This window comes from Mus musculus, chromosome 6 (assembly GCF_000001635.26).
Source record: "Mus musculus strain C57BL/6J chromosome 6, GRCm38.p6 C57BL/6J".
Taxonomy (NCBI): Eukaryota; Metazoa; Chordata; class Mammalia; order Rodentia; family Muridae; genus Mus; species Mus musculus.
In genome coordinates, this window is record NC_000072.6 from 103722686 (window position 1) to 103749803 (window position 27118).

General features: G+C 38.6%; 1 protein-coding gene and 1 long non-coding RNA gene across 16 annotated transcripts in view; one reads left to right on the forward strand and one right to left on the reverse strand.

The window, feature by feature from the left end:
- Nucleotides 1-10353, forward strand: part of Chl1 (cell adhesion molecule L1-like) — a 222455-nt gene extending 212102 nt beyond the window's left edge. For 14 of the 15 annotated variants that reach the window (XM_006505473.3, XM_011241198.3, XM_006505467.3 and 11 more), the window contains one exon: nucleotides 6434-10353. In XM_006505473.3, coding sequence (XP_006505536.1) covers nucleotides 6434-6650 — 217 coding nt within the window. In that variant the 3' untranslated portion in view covers nucleotides 6651-10353. The remainder of the gene's footprint in view (nucleotides 1-6433) is intronic. The other variant, NM_007697.2, reaches the window with a different exon arrangement.
- Nucleotides 10054-26672, reverse strand: Gm52914. Its single transcript, XR_003956490.1, has 4 exons — nucleotides 26449-26672; nucleotides 26293-26376; nucleotides 14753-14822; nucleotides 10054-10426 (listed from the first exon to the last, which is right to left on the reverse strand). It is a non-coding gene; the product is annotated as a predicted gene, 52914 (long non-coding RNA).
- Nucleotides 26673-27118: the final 446 nt, after the last annotated feature.

A 27118-nucleotide genomic window follows, 5' to 3' on the forward strand; every position in this document is an offset into this window, starting at 1 on the left:
AGACTTTTTAGAGTTTAATGAAAATGAAGCCACAACGTACCCAAACCTTTGGGACACAATGAAAGCATTTCTAAGAGGGAAACTCATAGCTCTGAGTGCCTCCATGAAGAAACGGGAGAGAGCACATACTAGCAGCTTGACAACACATCTAAAAGCTCTAGAAAAAAAGGAAGCAAATTCACCCAAGAGGAGTAGACGGCAGGAAATAATCAAACTCAGGGGTGAAATCAACCAAGTGGAAACAAGAAGAACTATTCAAAGAATTAACCAAACGAGGAGTTGGTTCTTTGAGAAAATCAACAAGATAGATAAACCCTTAGCTAGACTCACTAGAGGGCACAGAGACAAAATCCTAATTAACAAAATCAGAACTGAAAAGGGAGACATAACAACAGATCCTGAAGAAATCCAAAACACCATCAGATCCTTCTACAAAAGGCTATACTCAACAAAACTGGAAAACCTGGACGAAATGGACAAATTTCTGGACAGATACCAGGTACCAAAGTTGAATCAGGATCAAGTTGACCTTCTAAACAGTCCCATATCCCCTAAAGAAATAGAAGCAGTTATAAATAGTCTCCCAGCCAAAAAAAGCCCAGGACCAGACGGGTTTAGTGCAGAGTTCTATCAGACCTTCAAAGAAGATCTAATTCCAGTTCTGCACAAACTTTTTCACAAGATAGAAGTAGAAAGTACTCTACCCAACTCATTTTATGAAGCCACTATTACTCTGATACCTAAACCACAGAAAGATCCAACAAAGATAGAGAACTTCAGACCAATTTCTCTTATGAATATCGATGCAAAAATCCTCAATAAAATTCTCGCTAACCGAATCCAAGATCACATTAAAGCAATCATCCATCCTGACCAAGTAGGTTTTATTCCAGGAATGCAGGGATGGTTTAATATACGAAAATCCATCAATGTAATCCACTATATAAACAAACTCAAAGACAAAAACCACATGATCATCTCGTTGGATGCAGAAAAAGCATTTGACAAGATCCAACACCCATTCATGATAAAAGTTCTGGAAAGATCAGGAATTCAAGGCCCATACCTAAACATGATAAAAGCAATCTACAGCAAACCAGTAGCCAACATCAAAGTAAATGGAGAGAAGCTGGAAGCAATCCCACTAAAATCAGGGACTAGACAAGGCTGCCCACTTTCTCCCTACCTTTTCAACATAGTACTTGAAGTATTAGCCAGAGCAATTCGACAACAAAAGGAGATCAAGGGGATACAAATTGGAAAAGAGGAAGTCAAAATATCACTTTTTGCAGATGATATGATAGTATATATAAGTGACCCTAAAAATTCCACCAGAGAACTCCTAAACCTGATAAACAGCTTCGGTGAAGTAGCTGGATATAAAATTAACTCAAACAAGTCAATGGCCTTTCTCTACACAAAGAATAAACAGGCTGAGAAAGAAATTAGGGAAACAACACCCTTCTCAATAGTCACAAATAATATAAAATATCTCGGCGTGACTCTAACTAAGGAAGTGAAAGATCTGTATGATAAAAACTTCAAGTCTCTGAAGAAAGAAATTAAAGAAGATCTCAGAAGATGGAAAGATCTCCCATGCTCATGGATTGGCAGGATCAATATTGTAAAAATGGCTATCTTGCCAAAAGCAATCTACAGATTCAATGCAATCCCCATCAAAATTCCAACTCAATTCTTCAATGAATTAGAAGGAGCAATTTGCAAATTCATCTGGAATAACAAAAAACCTAGGATAGCAAAAACTCTTCTCAAGGATAAAAGAACCTCTGGTGGAATCACCATGCCGGACCTAAAGCTTTACTACAGAGCAATTGTGGTAAAAACTGCATGGTACTGGTATAGAGACAGACAAGTAGACCAATGGAATAGAATTGAAGACCCAGAAATGAACCCACACACCTATGGTCACTTGATCTTCGACAAGGGAGCTAAAACCATCCAGTGGAAGAAAGACAGCATTTTCAACAAATGGTGCTGGCACAACTGGTTGTTATCATGTAGAAGAATGCGAATCGATCCATACTTATCTCCTTGTACTAAGGTCAAATCTAAATGGATCAAAGAACTTCACATAAAACCAGAGACACTGAAACTTATAGAGGAGAAAGTGGGGAAAAGCCTTGAAGATATGGGCACAGGGGAAAAATTCCTGAACAGAACAGCAATGGCTTGTGCTGTAAGATCGAGAATTGACAAATGGGACCTAATGAAACTCCAAAGTTTCTGCAAGGCAAAAGACACCGTCAATAAGACAAAGAGACCACCAACAGATTGGGAAAGGATCTTTACCTATCCTAAATCAGATAGGGGACTAATATCCAACATATATAAAGAACTCAAGAAGGTGGACTTCAGAAAATCAAACAACCCCATTAAAAAATGGGGCTCAGAACTGAACAAAGAATTCTCACCTGAGGAATACAGAATGGCAGAGAAGCACCTGAAAAAATGTTCAACATCCTTAATCATCAGGGAAATGCAAATCAAAACAACCCTGAGATTCCACCTCACACCAGTCAGAATGTCTAAGATCAAAAATTCAGGTGACAGCAGATGCTGGCGTGGATGTGGAGAAAGAGGAACACTCCTCCATTGTTGGTGGGATTGCAGGCTTGTACAACCACTCTGGAAATCCGTCTGGCGGTTCCTCAGAAAATTGGACATAGTACTACCGGAGGATCCAGCAATACCTCTCTTGGGCATATATCCAGAAGATGCCCCAACTGGTAAGAAGGACACATGCTCCACTATGTTCATAGCAGCATTATTTATAATAGCCAGAAGCTGGAAAGAACCCAGATGCCCCTCAACAGAGGAATGGATACAGAAAATGTGGTACATCTACACAATGGAGTACTACTCAGCTATTAAAAAGAATGAATTTATGAAATTCCTAGCCAAATGGATGGACCTGGAGGGCATCATCCTGAGTGATGTAACACATTCACAAAGGAACTCACACAATATGTACTCACTGATAAGTGGATATTAGCCCAAAACCTAGGATACCCAAGATATAAGATACAATTTCCTAAACACATGAAACTCAAGAAAAATGAAGACTGAAGTGTAGACACTATGCCCCTCCTTAGAAGTGGGAACAAAACACCCTTGGAAGGAGTTACAGAGACAAAGTTTGGAGCTGAGATTAAAGGGTGGACCATGTAGAGACTGCCTTATCCAGGGATCCACCCCATAATCAGCATCCAAACGCTGACACCATTGCATACACTAGCAAGATTTTATCGAAAGGACCCAGATGTAGCTGTCTCTTGTGAGACTATGCCGGGGCCTAGCAAACACAGAAGTGGATGCCCACAGTCAGCTAATGGACGGATCACAGGGCTCCCAATGGAGGAGCTAGAGAAAGTACCCAAGGAGCTAAAGGGATCTGCAACCCTATAGGTGGATCAACATTATGAACTAACCAGTACCCCGGAGCTCTTGACTCTAGCTGCATATGTATCAAAAGATGACCTAGTCGGCCATCACTGGAAAGAGAGGCCCATTGGACACACAAACTTTATATGCCCCAGAACAGGGGAACGCCAGGGCCAAAAAGGGGGAGTGGGCGGGTAGGGGAGTGGGGGTGGGTGGGTATGGGGGGGACTTTTGGTATAGCATTGGAAATGTAAATGAGCTAAATACCTAATAAAAAATGGAAAGAAAAAAAAAAAAAAAAAAAAAAAAAAAAAAAAAAAATAAATAAGGCTGCGATGAAAAAAAAAAAAAAAAAAAAAAAAAAAAAAAAAAAAAAAAAAAAAAAAAAAAAAGAAATTAGTACTTAAAACATAAAGTCACTGATAACTACTTGGCAGAACATTACTCAATATATGAGTATAGAGAAGGTTATCAACAGGGGAAACATGACAAGAAGTTACCTACAAAACCAGCACTTGAGGAGAGATTGTAATTCCCAGTTCTTCAGTTAGACATCTCTACCATGCCCTATTTTTCTTCATTTGCTTTTCTTTCTTGGGTTGTCATCATTCTTTAAGTCAGATTGTCCCTACTCTTTCTGTTTTAGCCAGGGAAGTTATTATAAATTTCTGACATGCATTGATATTGATAGATATGATATGACATTGTCTACGAAATTTAAAAAAAAATCTACCTCTCCTTAATTCACCTCTGAATCTGTCTGCACGATCAGAGATGTGGGGTACTTTGAGTAGCTGGACTGGAGTAGCTAATGTAGATCTGAGCATTGCCAAACCTCGGCTTTGCTCTATGCTCACGGCTTCTCTCTCTGCTGGTTAGATGTTTTCTTTTATGCTTTTATATTTCTCATCATGGAAATGTGGGAGGAAAAGATGGGGGTTGCTGTAAGGGAGAAAAGAAAGAAGAGGGTAGAAGAGAAAGAAGGAAGGATAGAGCAGAAAAAGAAAAAGAAAAAAGACATTAGCTTGGGAATTTGTAAATTATGTTCAGTACTGATTAGAATTTCCTTCCTGGTTATTTCCGAAACTTCAAAGTTAGAATAATAATTGGGTATTATGTTAAAGCCCTGTGTGAAATGAACCCTGTCCTGGTCTTCTGGCTAAAGATCTTCAGGAGACAAACTTTTGATTAGAGCTGTGGTCTCCCCTAGAGGTTTGGTTGAGAGTGGAAATGCTTCCTTATGTTGATGTTGACATCATTGGTTCCTTCAGACTTATGGATTAAGAACATCTTGTTTGGCAAGCCAGAGCCATCCTCAGTTTCAATCCACGTGGACATGTCTCTGCGGTACTTGTTATGACCTAACTTCAGGCAGAGGAGAAACACCAGAGCAAGTAGCCAAGTTGTAGGCCATAGTATACTAATATCTCAATCTTAGAACTTATATACTGTTGCTCTAGCGTATTCATTGATTATGCTGTGGTGAATCAGCATACATTTAAGGGGTGAGCATTATATAATGGCTCAAATCCCTTTTGGCAGGGATCATTGAGGTCTTATAAGCAGAAAGAAAACAAAACTCCTGAATCTAGTTCTTGTCCATAGACTTAGTTGTCTATACTCTGCTGTTCCTTTGAAAGGATAGATCACATTTGTCTACATTGTTTAGGTATAGCCTTATAAAATTTCTGGAATTTTATTCCAGAACATTACACTCATCAGCAGACAGTTGTCTTTTCTGTGTTTCAAGAGTTTTCTTGCATGCTTTGCCCTTCGATATATGTCTTTGCTACTCATTGTCTGTCCCCTAAACCAGTATCACCTCTTTTTTAAATTTTTGCTTTATTTTTAGAACTGCAATGTACTAATTCTGAAGCCTAATACCATACAACACAGATAGCCTGGGTTATGCTGATGTCAAACATGGACACTCAAATGCTCCCTCCCCCAGTGGCATGTCAGTCAAACACAGTATCTTGGGAACTGGTACTTAGGACTTTTTAAATCAGATATTATCAAAAATAGATTTGCTTCTTGTAATAAGGAAAACACACAGCAGATACTATATAAATAGTATTCCTAATTATTTGTATTTTCTCTTAGAAATTTTTATTTCACAGTACCATGTGTATAAACACTACTTTGTTCATACCTCTCCATTATCTATGCTATCTTTCTTCTTTGAAACAAAGCCTTTTGTCTTATAAACAAGTGCTTCTTCTACTTGTGTGTATGGGGGGGGGATGGAAGGGGGAGAGAGAGGGGGAGAGGGGGAGGGAGAGAAATATACTGTATTTAATCAGGGTGTTTGAACAATTTTAAACAAAGAAAAATTTTACAAATAAACTAAATTTGGTTAGTTAAAAGTAAAGAAAAGAGAAAAATTTGGAAGGATAGGGAGTTTATATGATCAAAAGAAGAAATTTTTAAAAATGGGGCCAGGAACAAAAACAATGCACACAGCAAGGAAAGTAACATTTGTCTTGTCTCCAACCATTGGGTAGCAATTGCCATAAACGTTTTATAAACAACAACAAAATGTTTTTCACAATTCTGGCAACTGGACAGTGATTATCCAGGTAAGGACAGAAGGAGTGTATGCTGAGAGTTAACATCCCCCTTGTGTGCCCTTTACTCTGGTTCTGTCTTTGAAACATCAAGGTGGCTTTCTGGAGGACTCTTTTCTGTGACTGGTAACTTCCAATGACCCAGCCCCCTACTACTGCCATCATTCTGGGGCTTAGCATTTCAGCATGTGAGTTTAGGGGGCTCAGACCACCGTCTCAATATAAATCAACATGCTACATCTTCATTCCACTAAGGAATGCTTCATTTCAAAGGGAAACAGAAGTGTAAACAAAAAAAAAGTTTCCTTAGTTACACCGAATGAAGAAAATTGGTTACGGCTTTTTAAATATCTATTTGTGAATATGTCGTTTCATTTGTATGTCTCTGTCATTTTTGTTAATATGAGTAACCTGGATAGTCTAGAACCTATTAGACCTTGTCAAGTCTTGTTTTGTTTTTTTAGCGACAGTGATGAAAAACCTCTCAAGGGAAGCCTTCGGTCCCTGAATAGGAACATGCAGCCCACAGAGAGTGCTGACAGTTTAGTGGAATATGGAGAGGGAGACCAGTCCATATTCAACGAAGATGGATCGTTTATTGGCGCATACACTGGAGCTAAGGAGAAGGGATCCGTTGAAAGCAATGGAAGTTCAACTGCCACCTTCCCACTCCGGGCATGAGAACAACACATTCAGGCACCACGGGTGGCTAAGCCGGACAAGGGGAGCAAGGCCTTTTACACAGGAGCGGAAACGCGTGTCCAGAGGTTGATATTCTGCAATTTTGATGAAAGAAATAGCACTGCCTTCAAAAAGAAAAAGGGAAAAAAAATCAGATGCCAAGAACTTCAGACTTGTGTTTCATTTTGGGTTTTGATTTCAGGTGCTCAAAATGCAGAACACGAAACAAATCCTGTACTTAGATCCACTTTGACTGAATCCAAAGTTCCCATTTCAGATACTCCACATCTACCTGGCTCTCCTGTTCAGTGTGTGTGCATTGATGTTGCTAAGATGTGTGGGTTTCTCTCTGGATGCACAATTATACTTAGTTTTGAAGAACTGTTTTAGTGAATTCGATTCACTACAGGATAAAAGATTGTAAGCAAGCAAGCTGGTTATTTAAAATGTAAAAAGGAACATGATTGTCTTATTAAACATCCCGTGGAATCTATACAGTCTAAAGTTATTATTTAAAATTTTAGTAGCAAAAGTCTTAGATGATCATACCACTCATATTTATTGAGCTCCTAACTTTTTGCCCAGACAAAGGCCATCTTTACTCAGATTACAATATTTTCAGTTTCTGGATGATTCTGTTTAATTTCTGTTAGTAATGGTAACTCTGTATGTACCTTTCCCTCCCTCCCTCCCCTCCCTCCCCTCCCTCCCTCCCTCTTTCTTTCTTTCTTTCTTTCTTTCTTTCTTTCTTTCTTTCTTTCTTTCTTTCTTTCTTTCTTTCTTTCTTTCTTTCTTCTTTCAACTTGAACTAACTGGAGCTGCAAAGGGAGTGGTAGTCATAAGTTATTTTAAAAAGAGAAAGATGTAGACGTCTTGATTTTATATCTTCATTTGTAAGTTTAGGGCTTTCAGCCTTTATGTTTATATACTGAGACCCTTGAGTGTATTTCATGAATGCATTGTACATATTATGTTAATATTTACACAGTTTAAAACATAGTGTTTTATTTTAAAGTGAGAAAAGGAACATTAATAGGCATGATTGTACAGCTAGAATATATATAGTAAGATACCATTTTTATTCTTCTGGGGCTAGATACAATAACATGAGGTTCCATATACAAGACTATATGAAAAATTGGATTCTGTCCTTATATTTCCCTCCTTCATGTGGTCTCAAAAATAAAACATTATATAATCATAGAGGGAAATACATTCATATTTTCCAAAGTAAGTTGTGGAATGGATTCCTACCCCAGCACTCCAAAAAGAAAATTACCTACAGTAGAAATTCTTATATACCTGTTAGTTTATATCATATTGTAAATGTATTTGTAGTGGTATGATCATTTTTAATGTTTTCCTTCTATCAAAGTTAGTACAGATTCAGGGATTTTAATTTCTGGCATGTGGGCTACCAGTCCATCTAAAATGGTACATAGGGTTTAGAGCATTTTAGAAATCCCTTGAAGGACTCTGCATACATATAAGTAAATGTTAAATATTAGTATTTCCTTTCACATTTAATGGAAACATTTTAGCTTCACCATGAAATTATTACATGTTAAGTGATATTGGTTCACAGATTTAACTTTAGTTTGTATAATTACTGACCATATTATTCATTCTTCATGTTTAATTGGCATAATGCATTGTGTTACTTGGGGATTTAAATTGTGGACATGCAAAAGAGCCAATGCAGTAATAAACATGAAGCATATGTTTTGCCCACAGGCATCCTCGAGAATGCATAGGCAGGAAAATCTTGGTTTTGTTTTTGTTTTTAATTTTTGTGGATGTTTCTTGGGGTTTTGTTTTGATTTTTTGTTTTGGTTGGTTTTGGGTTTGTTTGTTTGTTTGTTTTTAAAACCCATGGATCTCAGTATTCAGTTACTCTCCTGGAAGTACCAAATGAAAGCGGGTGTGAGTGTAAGGATCCAGAAGTCCAGCTGTGTGAGCAGCTCTCCAGCCCTTTCTGATGACCAGGGCACAGATTTCTGGAAAATCCATCACTGTGTGCTATTTTTATGGGAGGACCTGTAGTGCTGAGCCCCAGAGGAAATAATGGATGTGACTGACATTAAACATGTTATTATTCTGCCTCCTCTTTATCATCAAAATGTGCCTGGAAAAGGGTTATATAAGTGGAAAATAACATCCAAACGTTCAGAATAGAGTCATTAGGAATTTAATAATCTTCGAGTGAGAAGTTGACACAAATACTTATATTTCCAATGGATCTCATCATTCTTTCCTTAGCTGTGGGAATGGGAGATTGGCTTATAACACCTTTTGCTAGCCTCTGTGAACTTATACATACTATTTGGTTTCATTCCGTTGTAACTCTTCAGCAAAGCAGGCCAAGGTCCATGGACTTTTTATTTTAATTATAGAATTATATTACTTACTACATTCAAATGAAAACAAATCCAATTGGTTAAAGTGGATTTTATTCTTTTACTGTCTCAAACAATGGGTGGCAGACTCTGACGTGCAATGCTGACTACAATGGGCAATAATAATTGTTTGGAAGATGCCCACTGAGTCATAAGGCAGCTGCTAGTGTGTACAACTTTGTTCTTAATTGGTTTCGCAGTAAGATTCTATAGTCTACTGACAATATGATTTTAATGTAAGTGATTGTATATAATCTCAAGGATTGTCAGCGGGGATAACTTCAGTGGGAGATGTTTGAGGGTCAGGAAAATCTGTGTTCTCTTCCAGGTTCCAGCACATATTATATAGAGAAACCATAGGCACGATGCTGAACTACTTCACTTCAAACTGTGCTACAAAGTGCTAATGATCGCTATCACAGGGTGTTCTTTTGTACGAAGAAAAATTTACAAGTGATAAAATCTAAGATGCCTTTTAACCTCATCACCAAACCTGTAATCAAATTATGTATCAAAAAGTCACCCCCACATACACCAACTCAACTTTCCCCCCCTCTAAGCACATAAATATATTTTTATAGAAAACAGATCTACAGAAAATAAACAAAATCTGCTGTTATGAGAGGAGTACAATTTGCACATGCCATTGAAAATTACTAATCAGAAGAAGATTAAGCAGGGTCTTTGCTATACAAAAGCATTTTCCACTAATTCTGCATGCATATTTATAAGACGTGAACTCAGTGGATTTATTCTCTTGGTATAAAGGCATCTGATATTTTAGATGTACCCATGTTTATAAAAAGAAAATGTAGAGCACAACGGACTTATGCTATTTTATACTCATGGAAGAGATAGAGGACAATAGGAGAGATGTCGGCTGCTTTTCTAAGTATTTAAAACATATTTGCCAATTGAAACCCTAAATATGTTTACATGCCATGAAGGCGTAACTCTTGTAACAACTTTAAATTGGTTATAATAGGACTGGTTTGTGGTCTGTGATAGTAGATGTACCCTAGTGTTCCTATAGTGAGATAAGTAGTGCTGAGCCAAAGCTTACTTTGTTTTGTGTCTTAAACTGACTGCATTGTCAAAAAGACAAAAGGTAATGGGAGCAGGTTCACCCTATTAGCTTTTCCTTCCGTTTTTCTCTGAGACTAATGTTCACAGTAGATCTTTATTGAAATGTGTTTGTGTTGTAGATGGTGTTTGTATTGTGCTTATGGCTATGTATGGTTCAAAACTATTTTCATTACACATGGAGTTCAGCTTTCAAATAAAAGTTTGACTTCGTGTACTGTAAAGGTGTCTGTGTCCCTTTCTATCCAGTTACGAGCAGAACTTGCATTCCAAGTTTGATCTTGGTTCCTGTTGACTCTGGAAATAAAAATGAGGCATAAATCAGTTTAGTTTGTAGCAGGGTAAGTAGAACATTTTATTCATGTCACTGTGTTTACAGACAGACTCCTTGAAGTCATCGAGGCCTAGAAAACACATCAATCAAATTCACCGTCACAATGAATACAGACGTAACTAACATACATATGTTTTCAGCTGGGATTTTTCAGGAAAAAAATGTAAAAATGTGTTTTTTAAATAACATATACAATGTTATATACATTCAAAATGGTTAGAAGGTAATTTTGACATGTTCTTTTAAATATGAGATGCCGAATTTGCTGAGAATTTTGACATTTAAGATAGTTTGGTAAATTCCTTACATACTTTATCCCATTTGACCTGAAAAATGTCCTCCTTTGCTTTGTAATTGGGGAACAAGGAAGTTAAGCAAGTCAGTTAATGTTACAGTCATCCAGGCCAAGAAGTTAAATGGAGAGTCAGTCACCTGAGTGGTAAGCCATAGTTTTTATGTGTGGGTCTGGGTTTTCATTTCTTCCTTTGTGTTCCTTTAAAAACACTGAAGAAAGGTGGGTTGAACTTAATGTGTGCCAACTGAATGTGGTGACAAATGGTTTGGTTTGAAAATGTTCTATGAAGCCTTGGAAGAGAGATGCAAAAACAAACAATACTCTCCTATTGTGTTTAATAAGTGACTGTGAGGATCCTAAGGCATCGGAGGCATTCAGACAGGTCAGGTATTTACAAGAACCAGGACATCCAGGTTCCTTGGACAATTCTAAGAACCTGGACAATTCTGTTCTGAGAGAGAACAGAAGCTCCCCCCAGTACTGAAATTCACAGTAGCTGTCTTGAATGTTTTAAGTTGGCACTTGGGTTGCCCTATTAGAAACAGAATCTACAAGTGAGGTTCCTTCTTTTTTTTTTTTTTTTTTTTTTTTTTTTGGTTTTTCGAGACAGGGTTTCTCTGTGTAGCCCTGGCTGTCCTGGAACTCACTTTGTAGACCAGGCTGGCCTCGAACTCAGAAATCCGCCTGCCTCTGCCTCCCGAGTGCTGGGATTAAAGGCGTGCGCCACCACACCCAGCTTGTGAGGCTCCTTCTTAACTTTCCTGCTCTCCTTTCCTGTCCTGTAAAATATCACCTGGAGATTTTAAAGCCATATGTTATTGGATTCATGGTGTCCCATGTATGGAGAGCCCTGTGGCAAGGACAAATTGGACTTAAGTTAGATAAGTACTATTTATTAAGGACACTTAGTGTGTTGTATACTTAAGATTGGCCCTACAATCCTGTGTGAATCCTCCTTACAAGGCATACAGAAGTTGAGAAAGCCTGAAAGAAACATTGAAAAACAAAATAATGGACTGTATTCTAATTAAATATACAACATCTATTTACAGGGAGTTACAATGTATATTGAGTAGCCTGTGTGTAATAGAATGCAAAATGTAAAGTTTGCCATGGTAAATATATATAATATATAGAGATTAGATGTATTTAATATATTATATATCTCATTTTATAGTTATATAATATATAATTTTATAATATATAAATTGTTTTCTACACAACCAGTGATTTGACATTTCTTGGTTATAGATTTATAAGATACACTTATAACATATCTTAAATATATAAAAATACTTATATATTACAAATACATACCATATATATTTATAACATATATATATAACATGTATATATAACATACAATTGTCATATATAAATATATTACAAAGGAATACCAAATCACTGAATTATGTAGAAAATAACTTTTATAGAAAGTACTTCTGTAGAAAATAAAAATCAAAAATATTTTGGAAATGCTGACAAAAAAATAATGAAATTGATATATTTTGTACATTGCTAATTTCTGGAAGAATATGATATTCAAACATATGGGATCCAGGATTTATTTTGCAGATTCAACCAAATCTTTTCTCATTCTATATTCTCCCTAAAATTCCTTGTCTGTCCAAGAGTTTGATTGCCATGGGCAGACAAATGACTTCAACTTAGTTTTAGTCTAACATTCTTTTGAATTTTGAACTTTTTACCTGTGACTTATTCAATATGAAAGACTCACACTCAAAAACGAAGACTTCATTTTCCTCTTCCAAACATGCTTCCCTACACTGTACTGTTTAGTGAACAGCGTCACCGCTCAGTGTCCATTCATGGAAGCTGAAAACAGTGACATCATCCTCCACCAAAAAAAAAAAAAAAAAAAAAAAAAGGCATCATTTCAACTCATGCACTACCAGGCTCTGCTCCTGTTTTCTCCATGTGTCTCCCCTGGATCCTAACTTCTCTCCACACCTTGAGTACCTTAGCTGGACCTGATTTTTTGTTTGTTTGTTTGTTTGTTTGTTTTTCTTTTCTTTTTTTTTTTTTTTTTTTGGTCTGTTCTGACTTCCTTCTAATCTGCTGACCACCATCCACACAAAGTCATTTTTGTTTAAAAGCATTTTCACTTTTTTTCTATGTGTGTCTAGGTGAATGTGGGGTACATGTGTGCAGGTGCCCACAGAGGTCGTAAGAGGGTGCCTGGTCCCCTAGAGAGGGAATTTAAAGATACTAATAAGCCACTGACATATGTGCTGGGAACTAAACTCAGTTTTCCTGAAGAGCAGAAGAGCAGAAAGTACTCTCAGCTTCCGAGCCATCTCTCCAGGTGTGTTTGTTTGTTTTTAAAATTAAAATCTACTCACAATGCTTCCTTACTGTGAACATAAGGGGAAAAAATGGCTCTTCTTTTATTTAAAAGCCAGAAACCTTCCATTAAATTTCAAAGTCTGAACATAGTTCTTAGGCTCCCCCTTTCCACCTCTTTTCTCTTTTCATCCTAGTTTTGAGAATTCTATCAATTGCTACCAATTCTTTCCTGCATTGGAATCTCTAGGCTTCCGTCAACCTTGTGTCAGTCTCTGCTGAAGCCAGGAACTGTGCATAGACTAAGATGCACTGTGCTTAGGACTTACCTTGCCTCAATATGATGGCAGAGATGCTGTGAGGCTGACCAAAGACCACTGATGCTCAGCCCAGAAGCTGTCAATATTTCCATCTCCCACCCAGGAACACAAGAAATGTACATGAGCTAACAAGAATATAAAAAAAATGTAAGGGCCGGATGATGGAAGGCTCACTCTCTGTGAGAGGCTAGCCTCTCTTGACAGGGTGTGGCTGTTGCACATATGAACCCACAGCCTTTGTGGTTACCTTCACAAGCCTGTATAAAATCAAGCCAGTTAAAGGTTTCAGCAAAGAGGAATGAGGTGGGGTGAAGATGGAGAGAGACAGAGTACTGGGAGACACATCTGGATTCAGGGAGGGGCATCTGGGACAAGCTGGAAACCTAGGACAGTAGAGACTCCCAGGAATCTGAGAGGGACCCTAGCCAAAATTCCTAGCAATGGAGCATATGGAACCTGAACCAGTCATCTCCAGTAAACAGGCAAGACCTCCAGTGGAGGGACTGGGACACCAATCCAGCCACAAAACCTTAGACCCACAATTTGTCCTGATTGCATGAAGTGCAGGAGCCAAAGACGGAACAGAATATACAGAAGTGCCAACCAGTGATTGGACGAGTTTGAGACCCATGCCATGAGAGAGAGCCCACCCTGACACTATTAATGATATTGTGCTGTACTTGCAGACAGAAGTCCAGCAAGATAGAGGCTTCACTCAGCAACTGATGGAAACGGATGTAGAGACCTACAGGCGAACATTAGCAGAGGGTGGGAAATCCTGTGGAAGAGGGGGCAGAAAGATTGATGGAGCCAGAGGGGTCAAAGTCACCAAAAGAAAACCTACAGAATTAACTAACCCAAGCCCATAGAGACTGAACTACCAGCCAGAATGCAGCATGTGATGAAAACTAGGCCCTTTTCATGTATGTAACAGTTGCATAGCTGGGTCTTTATGTATGACTCCTAAAGTTTGAGGAGAAGGGGCTCTCTCTTACTACATTGCCTGCCTTTGGATCCCATTACCCTAGCTGGGCTGCCTCATCTAGAATCAATAGAAGAAGATGCCCTAGTTTTACTGAAACTTGATATGCCAAGGCTGGTTGATATCTATAAGAGATCTTCCCTTTTCTGAGAAGAATGGGAGGAGGGTGGAGGGGGTAAAAGCAGGGACGAGAGGAGGGAGAAGCTGTGATCGGGATGTAAATAACTAAATTGTTAAACAAAATGATTAATGTGATTTTTTAAAAAGTTTCAGCAAAGAAGGAGCAGGCGCAGCAGGCACTCTCAGGTTCCATCCGTAGCTGGGGCGCTATTGGCAGTTTGTGACTTCTGCTGAAGAGTGAGTCATCTTTCATCAGGAATGTACCTACCTTTAGGTTGTTCCCTGAGCTCCAGTTGATGACCCTGCTCACATGCGTATGTAGTCATCTCCTCTTCAACCTACAAAGCCGTGTCAGCAAGCAACATATGGTCAGAGTGTAGGGATGGTTTGTGAGTAATTTTAGTTAATTTTCTTTTGGCCCCAAATGCTAATTCTAGCCACAGGATCATAAACAAGCTGCCCCCTGGCGACCTTGTGATGGTCTGGACTGAGGCAATGCTTGTGCCCCTGTGCTGTTTGTATAACTCCACCAGCATTCTTTGGTTCTGATCACTTGCAATTAGTGTCGCTAGTGTTTAAAAATTGTATTTCCAAACGGTGGGTTATCGAAACTATTGCCATTTATTTCTGTGTTTCAAAGTCACTTTTCATAAAAGAGTTTTTTTAATCCTAGGGCACCAGGCACACATGTGTTGTGGAGACATGAGTTCAGGAAAAACAGGCAGATTCTGTGATAGTCTGTTGCTTGTACACTGGCTGCCACACCTACTTAGCCTTGGGGTTGGAGGTGAGGTGGTGAGGAGTGAATGACTCAGACTCCTGGAGCAGGTGAGAAACGCCTCAGACTGTTGCAAGCTCCTTTAATACCACCACCCACACCCCATTGGTTCCAAGAAAGCATCTTTTCTAAACAGCAGTTCCCAATTGGCTGGCTTTGTCTGCATCAGCAATCCTTGGTCTCTAAGACAGTTTTCAACTAGGTTCTCAGGCTGCAGGAGATGCCTTTGCAGCTGTGGAGCTCCTGGCAGTTTACATAGAGGTGGCTGCTGATCCTCCTGCAATAGTCTCCTCCCTCTCCTCCTTCCCATCACTTCTTTCCTAATAGCAATCATTACTTTAGTACTTTTACTTTTTATATGATGTTATTTTCTTATTTTCACTACAGACTAAATTCCCTAAGAGTAACATCTGAGTTCTTGGACCACTCTTATCATGGTAGGAACTAGTTCCATCTTATCTTGATGCTATAATTTATAAATTATTTACAGAAGTGAGAAAAAGCACAATAAATCATAGAAAGAAAATAAATCTAGTCTTCTTTCAAAACCTGTTGACTCATGTTCTTGGTTTTTTTTGTTTTTGTTTTTTGTTTTGTTTTGTTTTTTTTTTTTTTTTGTTTTTTTTTTTTTTTTGCTTTTCCTGTAGTTCAGAGTTACAGTATCTCCAATCAAAAACCTTGTACAGCTCACAAACACAAAAAATTACACCCATTGTATGCTGATTACAATGGAAGGATGGTATTTTGTCCTTGTTATTTTGCCTTTACCAAAAAATAAATTTAAGGGTGGGAGAGATGGCTCTGCAGTTAAGTGCACTGGTATATCTTCAAAAGGACTAGGATTCAATTCCCAGAACCCACATGGCAGTTCTACAATCTTTTGTAACTACAGTTTCAGGGGATTGATGCCTTCTGGCCTCTGAGGGCACCAGGCACACATGTGGTGTGAAAACATGCATTCAGGAAAAACAGTCATACACAAAAGAAAAGGAAAATCGGATACAATTTAACAGAATGGTTCCATTGTAGCTACCTTAATCTAGCCGTGTAATGTTTTCATTTCAGTGTTCATGACCAAGAAGTGATCTCAAAGCATTTATTGTGTCTTTTAAAATGCCTTTGTGGGGAGAAAGTTGAACGTTTCCTGAGATGACTAAGTAACACACAACACAGTCACTACAGTTACAGCAGTCAGTAACCTGTGGGTTTCTGGGTGGTATCAGTGTCACCTAGGAGGTTAACTGCTGTACAGCACTACAAAGTTGGGGTGGTCACTGCTGAATAAGTCCTGTAATATGTGATGTGATTTGATGCGTGAACTGCTCAGGATATAAAACATCCTTGATATGAGAATCAACAGTTTTAATTGAAATTTCAATTTTACATCCATGCCCATGCTGACTTTTTAGCAGTGAAAGTTTCAAAGTAACATTAAAATATATATATATATATATATATATATATATATATATATATATATATATATATATATATATATATATATATTGTAGTTGCAGTTAACAGATGTATCCACTAGATGGGAGTGTTTTAAAGTATAAAACACTGCCTTATGGAAGTATACTGTCTTCAGTCTCATTCTAGTTTGTGTGTTATCAACACTAGTTGTTTTCTCCTTTGTATGTACAAAGTTTTGACCACTTGTCTTTAACTTCTAAACTCTTGTAACACTGTAATCATAATAGTCTTTATGTAATACAAATATGAAAATTTAAGGCCAATTGTAATCTTGAATGGTGTTTCTAAGTGTAGACAAACTATGAAAAAAAACCCTATATTTTCCTAATTCAATGACAGAAATATAAAAGTCCCATGGTTTGCCTTTCTACATTCCTGTACAAATAAATAGAAGTGAATTTGAATTTAAATTATCACAAATTTCTAAACAAATTGACAGGATTTAGGTTCTTTTCAATATGAAAGACTAACCCAAATACAATAATAATAATACAGTTTTCATTGTATATTGAAATATATAAAACACAGAAATATATTGAAATACATAAAAATAATAGTATTCTGTTATGGTTTGGGTCTTTAAAAAGAATTTATTTCATGTGTATGAGTGGTTGCCTGCACGTATGTCTCTGCAACAAATTTATGTCTCTTGTCCACCAAGGTCAGAAGATGATATTGGATTCTTGGTACTGGAGTTATAGGGGGTTGTGAACTGCTGTGTGGATTCTGAGAACTGAATGCACAGCCTATGCAAGAGAAACAAGTGATCTTAACCACTGACCGACCCATCTCTCCATCCCCCTATTGCTTGGATTCTAAGTATCTCTCATATGCGAAAACCTTGGTTGTCATCTTGAGATGCTCAATTTCTGTCTTCGTTAGGGTCCTAGCACTACCTCATTGGGAGGTGGTGAAGGAAGGGTAGGTTGTAAGGAATGTACCTTTGCAGGGACATTGGGTCCACTTACTCCGTTCTCTCCGCTGCCTATTATACTGTGATACAAGTAGCTTGGCTCTACTTCAACCTCCCCACCACAGCTCTACCTTCTCACAGAACTGAAGGCAAGGATTCAGGTTGCCATGGACCAAAGCTTCTGAGATGGGGAATGAAATTAAACTTCTTCCTTTTGGTTTATCTCAAATCTATTCCTCATCTCTGGAAGACAACAGCATAAGCTTCCTACACACATACACACACACACACACACACACACACACACACAGGAAAATTCAGATATGTCAATACCTTGGAAAATTTTTTCATAATGCTACAAGTTGATCATATTTATGGTTGTCTTAACAACTCCACACTGAAGAATAGGTCATTAAAATAGTTTATTTTTTACTTGTGAAGGAACATGCCTAGGTGAAATCTGACTTGAGATATGTGCTGGTTCAACTCCACACCAGCTAAAATCATTCAAGAGGGAACCTCAGTTGAGGAAATGCATCCAAAGCCTGTGGAGTATTTTCTTCATTGATGTTTGATGAGGGAGAGCCAAGATCTCTGATAGTGTTTATAATAACTAGTAAGATGGTCCTGGATGTTTAAAAGAAGAGCAAGCTCATCAAGGCATAGGAGCAAGACAGTAAGGAGCTCTTCTCCATGGTCTCTACACAAGCTCCTGCCTCCAGGTTCCTGAGCTGAGTTCCTGCCTTAGACTTCCCAAGATAATGGAACATGATGTGGAACTATAAGCTGAGATAAATGCTTTCTTCCCCACATTGCTTTTGATCGTGGTATTTTTATTACAGCAATAGTGACCCCAACTAAGGCAGAAATTGAGAATAGGTTTATCAGCCATTTGCTGTGACACACCTGACAATGCTTGGGTATAGACTATTGTTCTTGATCTTACTTGATCTTGGTCAATATGCCACCAATTAGAATCAACAGAGCAGGGAGTCTAGCCTAAAGAACTATCCCACTTGCCTCTGGTTGATGTGGGAAGGCACAGTCCAACTTTGGATAACAGCCCCGGTAAGAAAGAAATTTATTCTGCCCTTTGCTCCCTTGCTCTTCCCTCTGATTTGCCATACTATTGCTGCAGTTTTGGATACCTTCACTGACAGGAGAACTAGTGTTTCCAAGCTTCCATTGTTCAATATGTACCAGAGGCTCTCCAAAAACTTCTTGGGCCCTTGGCATCAAACTGGGACTACTAGAGCATCATGCCTTGTCACTGGGTAACTGGGGGGGTCATCACTGCTAGTGTAAGACAGCCATTCTGAGCTCCTTCTATTGTTGAGGCATCCAGCCTCAGGGACCGAGTAAGTTCTCAGCACCTCAGGTGTAATTTCCCATTGACACTATTTTAAAGCTCAATAAATGTTGGTGTGTGTGTGTGTGTGTGTGTGTGTGTGTGTGTGCGTGCGTGTGTGTGTGTGTGTGTGTGTGTGTGTGTGTGCGTGTGTATGTGTGTGTGTGTAGGGGTGTATTCACTCTCTTGGTTCTCTTCTTCTAGAGAACCCAGAGTAAAGCAGAGTTACAGATAAAGCACTGTTTTTAAAATTGAGCGTAACTGTCACTTCTGTATCTAAACATAAAACATTTCCATGGGAATGCATCCACCCACCGATCTTAACTTTCTAAAACAACACTAGGCGTCTTTATCACCTGGCAAGCTTGTTAAGATACATTATGGGTCCCACCGCCTGTGAAGAGCCAAGGGACAGCATGAGACATTTCTTTCTTAATAAGCTTCTAATTGCTGCAGCTTGCCCAGGAATATACACCCAAGGATTCCAGGACCTGTAAAAATGCATCTGTATAAAAAACAGCTGAAGCTGAGGATAGTCCAGAAGCGGGAGAAGTGTTAGGTGTAGCAGTCTTACATCAATTCCTTGATAATTCCTTTTTGAAAAAGAGTTACCAAGCTAACCATCAGAATGAAAGCATATGTGACAGTTTTATTATTTTATCATTTCTGGGATAAACTTCATATCAGGATAAAATGCAAGTTTTCACTTTTCCCCCTAAGACTGGGTCCCATCTTTACTTGAAGCTGTTGTAGGTCTTTCCGCAACCCCTTATGAGTCCTGGGATCACAGGAGCAGAGCAGACTCCACAGTAACAGAAGTTTTCAATAATTGGTAGATATTTATTATTATGGATTTTTTTCCTCCCCACATTACTAGGCAAAAAGTTTTGATCTATGTCATTAGCTGATAGCTTTAAATTTGGCCCATATATATCAGATAACCTCTGGTGCCTGAGGAACTGTGCTAGGGTTTGAAAATCACCCAACATCTATTTTGGCTTAGAAGCAGAGTAAGCTAACTTTTGCTCATGGTTCCCTCCAAAGCCCAGCATAGAGTCCCATTGTTTTACTAGAATAAACAGCACCAAACTTTCCTAAATCCTCCAATACCCTGACTTGGTCCCCAAGTCACTTCTGTCTTCTGTTTCCTATCTCTCTTACAGCTTTTAAAGTGCATGCCCACAGCAGATGACTGTAAATCCCTTATAATTTTTTTTTCCCCCAGGATATTCCACATTCTCCCTTGTATGAAAATGTAGGATGTGTGGAGCTGTGGGGACACCTAGTGTGCATGATGAAATGAGCAGCCAGTGGTCATGAATGTATACCAGGGCAGAGCTCCGAACACAATAGGGTAGCTCTCCAGACAAAAGTACCTACAGGAGTACTTTCTCCTCAAAACAAAATACATCTCGCTCCTCGGGGGTTGCCACATCATTTGAATAATTTACAATCTCAGTTGTAGATGTGTTAAGTTCATACCCAAAATGTGTAAGGACAATAGCAATATACAGCAATAGAATTAAAGGTAAACGGCAGTACACCATTCGCTCTTTCAAACGTGGGAGAGGTTTTTTGAAGTCTTACTAATATTTCAGATTGGCAAAGTGAATGGTCACCTGATTGCTCATCTTTTCTGCTTGTAACAGACACTGAAATAACTGATGAAAGCCTCTTGGCCGCAGGAATCCCAGTGTACAAGAACTTTCCAGATAACCGCAGGGAGAGATTTAAAACTACGTACTTCCTATATTTCCTATAAATTGATATGTAAGAATTCATAATATCATTTGCATAGCTATTTTAAAGGAAGGTCTATTGTGGAGATGACATCTCTATAGTCATACACTACCAGAAGGAAAAAAAAAAAACATGGATTTTTATCTAGTCCAGGAATCAATACTGTGACATTATATATAAGCCTCGCAATCACGTGTGTATGTGTGTTTTCTAGTGAAAGTCCATAATAGTCTTCATGCAATTCTTGAAGGTAGCCCTTTGACCGTTGTCAAATCAAACAGCCTAGAATTTACAGAAGCCCATTTCACTTACCATACAAATGAATGCGGTATCTATTCAGTTCTGCATCTAATATAAGACGCTAAGGTCTAAGACAATTTTGCCTCCCAAGGCACTATGCTGTCTCCTCACTCTGCATCATAACTGCAAACCCCAGAGCATCTCTCTACTGTTTGGAAACATAAACCTCATTGTTGTGTCTGTTCTATTATATTTATTACTATTTAGGAGTAAGAATCTTTGCTAGAACAATAGGATAAAACTTTCATACTATTGGGGTTTTTTGTTGTTGTTTTTTTGTTTTTGTTTTGTTTTTGTTTTTGTTTTGTTTTAATAGAAGGAACCAGCAAACAGGACTTAGATACAGTCACATTGCTTGGATATAATGATAGAAGAAAGAGGGAATCTCTAATTTTTTCTTAGTTATTGATTGAGAAGTTGATATTGATCTGCTTCTCAATGAGAATCCCTCCTAGTTTTCTTCTTTCTTTGTTTCTTTGTTTTTTCTTTCTTTGTTTTTTTTCTTGCTTTCTCCCTCTCTCTCTCTCTTTCTCTCTCTCTCTCTCTCTCTCTCTCTCTCTCTTTCTTTCTTTCTTTCTTCCTTTCTTGCATCCACTAACATTAATTAAGGCTTCTTAGAGGGGGCTGGAGAGATGGCTCAGCAGTTAAGAGCACTGACTGCTCTTCCAGAGATCCTGAGTTCAAATCCCAGAAACCACATGGTGACTCACAACCATCCATAACAATATCTGGCGCCCTCTTCTGGAGTATCTGAAGACAGCTACAGTGTACTTATATATAATAAATAAATATTTTTTTAAAAGGCTTCTTAGATTAGCCTGGATAAGGAGATGCTTATTATGATAATGACAACTTACCAGTTACTAAATCACACACACACACACACACACACACACACACACAAAGATACCCCTTTCAGCACCTGTAGTCCTTCAGAGAATGGTGGAGCCTTATGAGAACTGTCCTCATACAGGGTAGAATATTGAAGGGTTCAATCCTGTGCAGGTATTCATAGTTACTGCACAATAGCAACAGCCATGCAATATTTCATAGCATTCTCTCCATCGTCTGGCTCTTATATTTACTCTTCTCTCTCTTCCATGATGTTTCCTGGGCATTATGAGTGATAGTACAGATGATCTGATGATGCATCTGATATTTCAGATTTCAACCTCTGGTATAGGGGACTTGAATATCGACCTTGTGAAGGAAAAAGGGGGGGGGGCACCACAAACTCCTGCAACTCCTGGAAGAGTTGTGATCTGTCGCACAAGGCATTAGTTCAACGTGGCTCCCAGCACACCACTAAGACAGCAAAATGGAACCAAGGCCAGGGTGACAGCTGCTTACATGTCTTCACAGAAGTCCTAGGTGATGATGCTTCCCCTCTTCCACTTTTTCTGGGTTACGTCATTACGCAGGGCTTTCATTAGAGCATGGAGATGGTGTGCTGTGATACGATTGGGCAAGGACTTAGGGGCTTGGTCCTGGCTGTATATAAGCTGTTTATAAGCTATGGGCTTGGCTATAAACTCAGTTCTGTATCATGATGCTTGTCTCCAGAGGTGTATTTTCAAGGATTCCATGTCACTCTGTTGCCTAACACCCCCATCCTTGGTCCTGTTCCCACACTCTGACTCTCCCATTTACTAGCTGTGCGATAAACTAGTAAAGATTTTAAATTTGAAGTTATCTTCTAGTTTTCACGTTTATAAAGAGAAACTAATAATAATGTTATAATTAAAATAACAAGGAATAATATAGGCTTTTAAACAAAATATAATTTAACATTGTAAAACCATTGAAAGATATGGAATATATAATCATTATTGCATTAATCTTTGTCATCTAGAGAAATCAGACACAATATGATGCACAAGCATAAAAGCACCATATATATGTGTATGTATGTGTATGTGTATACACACACACACACACACACACACACACACACACACACACACACCGGGATTGTCACCAACTCTCTATCTTTAATTTACATTTGTCAATTTGCTAATTAATTACTAAGGCTGAGAAGTCTAAGATCTTCAGTCAGAAATCTAAGACTCAGGAGTGACAACAGTAGAATTGTAATTTGTATCTAAAAATGTGGAAACCAGGTCAGCCAAGTGTCAAAGATGCAATGTGAATCTCTGACTCATACAGACTCAGCTAGAAGGTCAATCTAACAAATAATGTCTTACTCAGCCACGCAGTCTATTGAGGTCTTCAACATATTGGGCAAGACCTACACGAAGGAAGGAAATTCACCTTGGTAAACTCTCTGACTTCCAAAGATGAAACTCATCTAGGAATACCCTTAATGGGCAGTAGACATTACTTCTTTAACAGATCTTTAACATTCTGCCCAGTCGAGACAAGTAAAGATAAGCATAATAATAACCGTGTGGGCAAAGACGGGATTCAATATTGTGGTTATTAAAATGAAAGCAAGTAGAGCTGAGAAGAAATTCTCATGTTTTGCACTGTAGCAGTTTGTAACGTCTCCTTAGGTCTGAAATACTTCTGTACCACCCCTTATAGGAAGATGGTTTTGAAGCAGAAGCTGTTGAGTTGGAGTTCCAGCAGAGGGCGCACTTTCTACTCTTGCACTAAAAGTAAGGCAGGTTAATAGTTTTGGTCCTTCCTACACACACACACACACACACACACACACACACACACACACACACACACACACACACACACACACACAGTGAAATCATCAAGACATATATCATGATTACCTGGAGACTTTCAAAAGTATCTAGGAGTCATGGCAATTGAAACAGTGTATCCTGTGTACTGATATCTAATTCTAATTCATCTGTGAGCTTCTTTTAAAAGCTTTGTTCTATATCTGTCTAGTGTAAGGCAGCAAACATGTTAAGGAAATAACAATGGAAGAGACTGCAGCTTTCTTTAAGGAACAAAATTGTGGCCCTTATGTTTTCTTAAGGGCTCTGGGAAGATGATCATAATATTCATGATCCCATTATCCCAAAGTGGTCTGTGCATGTGCATGTACACATCTCTCCCTCTCCCTCTCCCTCTCCCTCTCCCTCTCCCTCTCCCTCTCCCTCTCCCTCTCCCTCTCCCTCTCCCTCTCCCTCTCCCTCTCCCTCTCCCTCTCCCTCTCCCTCTCCCTCTCCCTCTCCCTCTCCCTCTCCCTCTCTCTCTCTCTCTCTCTCTCTCTCTCCCTCTCCCTCTCTCCCTCTCCCTCTCCCTCTCCCTCTCCCTCTCCCTCTCCCTCTCCCTCTCCCTCCCTCCCTCCCTCTCTCTCTCTCTCTCTCTCTCTCTCTCTCTCTCTCTGTGTGTGTGTGTGTGTGTGTGTTGACATGCCTATCTTTTAATTCTTTCCCCTTTATAGAATTCCTCATTTCTATGTAAGAATTAGTAAAGTCACAGGACACATAAAAACACTCAAAGGTCTCTTAACTCACATTTTGAGCCTTTACTGAAATACATGCTATCCAGTATATACATAATTTTGTTGCATAAATAATGACAAGATGCTAATCATTAATTACAAGATGTGTTAAATATTTATTTTTCTAGAAAAGATATCTTTATTTTTATTTTTTAAACAGCAAGTGTAAGGTCAGTATTGTGGGAAAACTAAGGTCATTGATTTTATATCTAACTCTCTCATCCATTCACCATGGCTCTTTGGAGAGAACTGTTTTAAGGGAAAGTCACATTCAAAGAAGAACAAAAAAGAGTGAGTCCCAGAATTGATCAGTGATGCCTGCCATGTACACAGAAATACTGTGTTTTATCTTGTCTGTGTTTGTGGTGATGAATTGTGGCTTTTAAACATCAGAGGATCCTGAATTTAACTCGTGGCATCCCCCTCACTAGGTATGTGACTAAATGACCTTAAATATGTGCTGCAGACTTCTTTCCTATGTGCTGTTAAAACAAAAAGCTAAATAATTTTTTTTTTAAAATTACCTCTTGTACTTTTGGATCCTGTGACGACCCATATCAAGAAGCCAGAATTTAGGATTTGGTGAGGTCCCAGTACCCACATCCAAGATGGTACCTTATTGCTGGGTCTTTAACTGGATAAAGGAATTGAATGGGATCAACTCACTCTTTTGGCTATTTTATAAGCATCCAAATAGTCCAGAAGAGTGACTTTCTTTATATCTAATCATCCTCTGAAGATTCTAATCTCTTAAAAACCTGCAACCACAATAGGAATTAAATTTTAACATGAATTTTGAGAAGGGTCTCTCTCTTCTCTCTTCTCTTTTTTCTCTTCTCTCTCTGTCTCTCTGTCTCTCTGTCTCTTTGTCTCTCTCTCTCTGTCTCTCTCTCTGTCTCTCTCTCTCTCTCTCTCCCTGCCTCTCTCCTCTTTCTACCTCCATATCTGTCTTTTGTCTCTTTCTATGCTTATGATCATTAAATATATGTAACATGGCAACAGGCAAATAGCAGCAAAAAAAAATCTATTTTCTTGTATTACTACTGTATCTGATGAAATTGTAGAAAGATGGATTCTTTTCCAGGTTCATCTTATGTGGGAAAAGTGGATTACTTACAGAAACATTAAGAATTCATAGCCATCCCTTGGGTATTCTTTTCCAAATCCCTCTTTTTTTTTTTCAAGCAAATGTCTACAAACATAACTTTGGAAGTAGGTGGCTTTGTCATTGGGCAAATGACACGCCCTGAAATCAAGAGGCTCACTTGCTATTCTGTTTATTCTAAGTATTCTTGAACCAAGCACTTTGTTGGATTTCAAACAAATTATCTCATCTGTCACATGTTTGTCATAATGTCAGAGGTGTAATATGGCAAAGGCAACTTCTACAGGTATTATCTGTATACATATACATTTACAGATGATTAGGTGTTATTTAATATTTCAGAACGCTTCAAGTATAATTGACTATTAACCAAATATCTGAGATAGTCACTATTTAATCCCCTTTTTCATTTCAAATGACAGTATTTACTTTGTAAACAGAACACCCTGAACATGTGTTTCTAGTCTTTTGGATTTGGAAGTAAAGACTTCATACTATTAAGACATTTTGAGAACCACTTTCATCTAGAATTAAGAACAAATTCAAAAGATGCTGATTATGGCTCAGATGGTGAGACCATTCAGGAAGACTAAGAAGGGTCAAATGAGTTCAAAGTGATATATATATATATATATATATATATATATATATATATATATATATATATATATATATATATATATGCATTCAGCCACTCAGCTGTCAACCAGAGCCTTACCTCAGCAGCAGTTTCACCTCACTCAGCCATGTGACAGGAGGGTCAAAGAGCAAAATCAGTCTTGGCATCCTGGGAAGTCAGGTTCTATGAAAGAGATCTTAATTGGACTCTTTTGCAAGGTAGCCCGAAGAGCTTGCTTGTCTCAGGAGAGCTTACCTGAAATTCCTCTAATGTAAAATGAAACTGATAAAACTCCGATGCTAACACTTTGTAAAATAATAAATAAATTAGAAGGGGCTGGGGCACTTCTCATGCTACCAGCTGTTCCTGGCCAGTTTGTATTAAGCGGTGGGGCATATTGTAGCTGTCATGCCCGTCTACTGAGCGCGCTTCTCTCGCAGATGGCCAAGGAATTTGTCTGTAGTATACATTCTGTGCTTATCATGATGATGAGCTATTTCAGCTGGAAAATCGGCACTGGAGAAAAAAAAAAAAAAAAGACTGTGACTTTCAGGGCCCCAAAATAGGCATTTCTCACTTAAAATTTTCAAAAAGAAGCCAAAGCCTTACAGTCACGTCAGTCCTACACACATCAGATTCGGAGGGGTGGAATGTGCAAGCTCATTATGCAGCAATCCCGCTGATCAAACATCTGACTCGCACGCTCTGCCTCTCTCCAGACACCCTCTTTGACGGCTCTTCCGTGGATATGAAGACCCTACAGCCTCTACGCTATTTCTCTTCCAATAAACACACTTAAAATGGATGTATGAGAAGAGTAGCTTTTGCCCTGTGGCCTTTTCTCAAAGATGCCTCCCCAGACCCTGGCACTCCACTTTGGAAACTTGGACGTTTGGCCCAGAGAGTGGATAAAGGAACAAAAGAC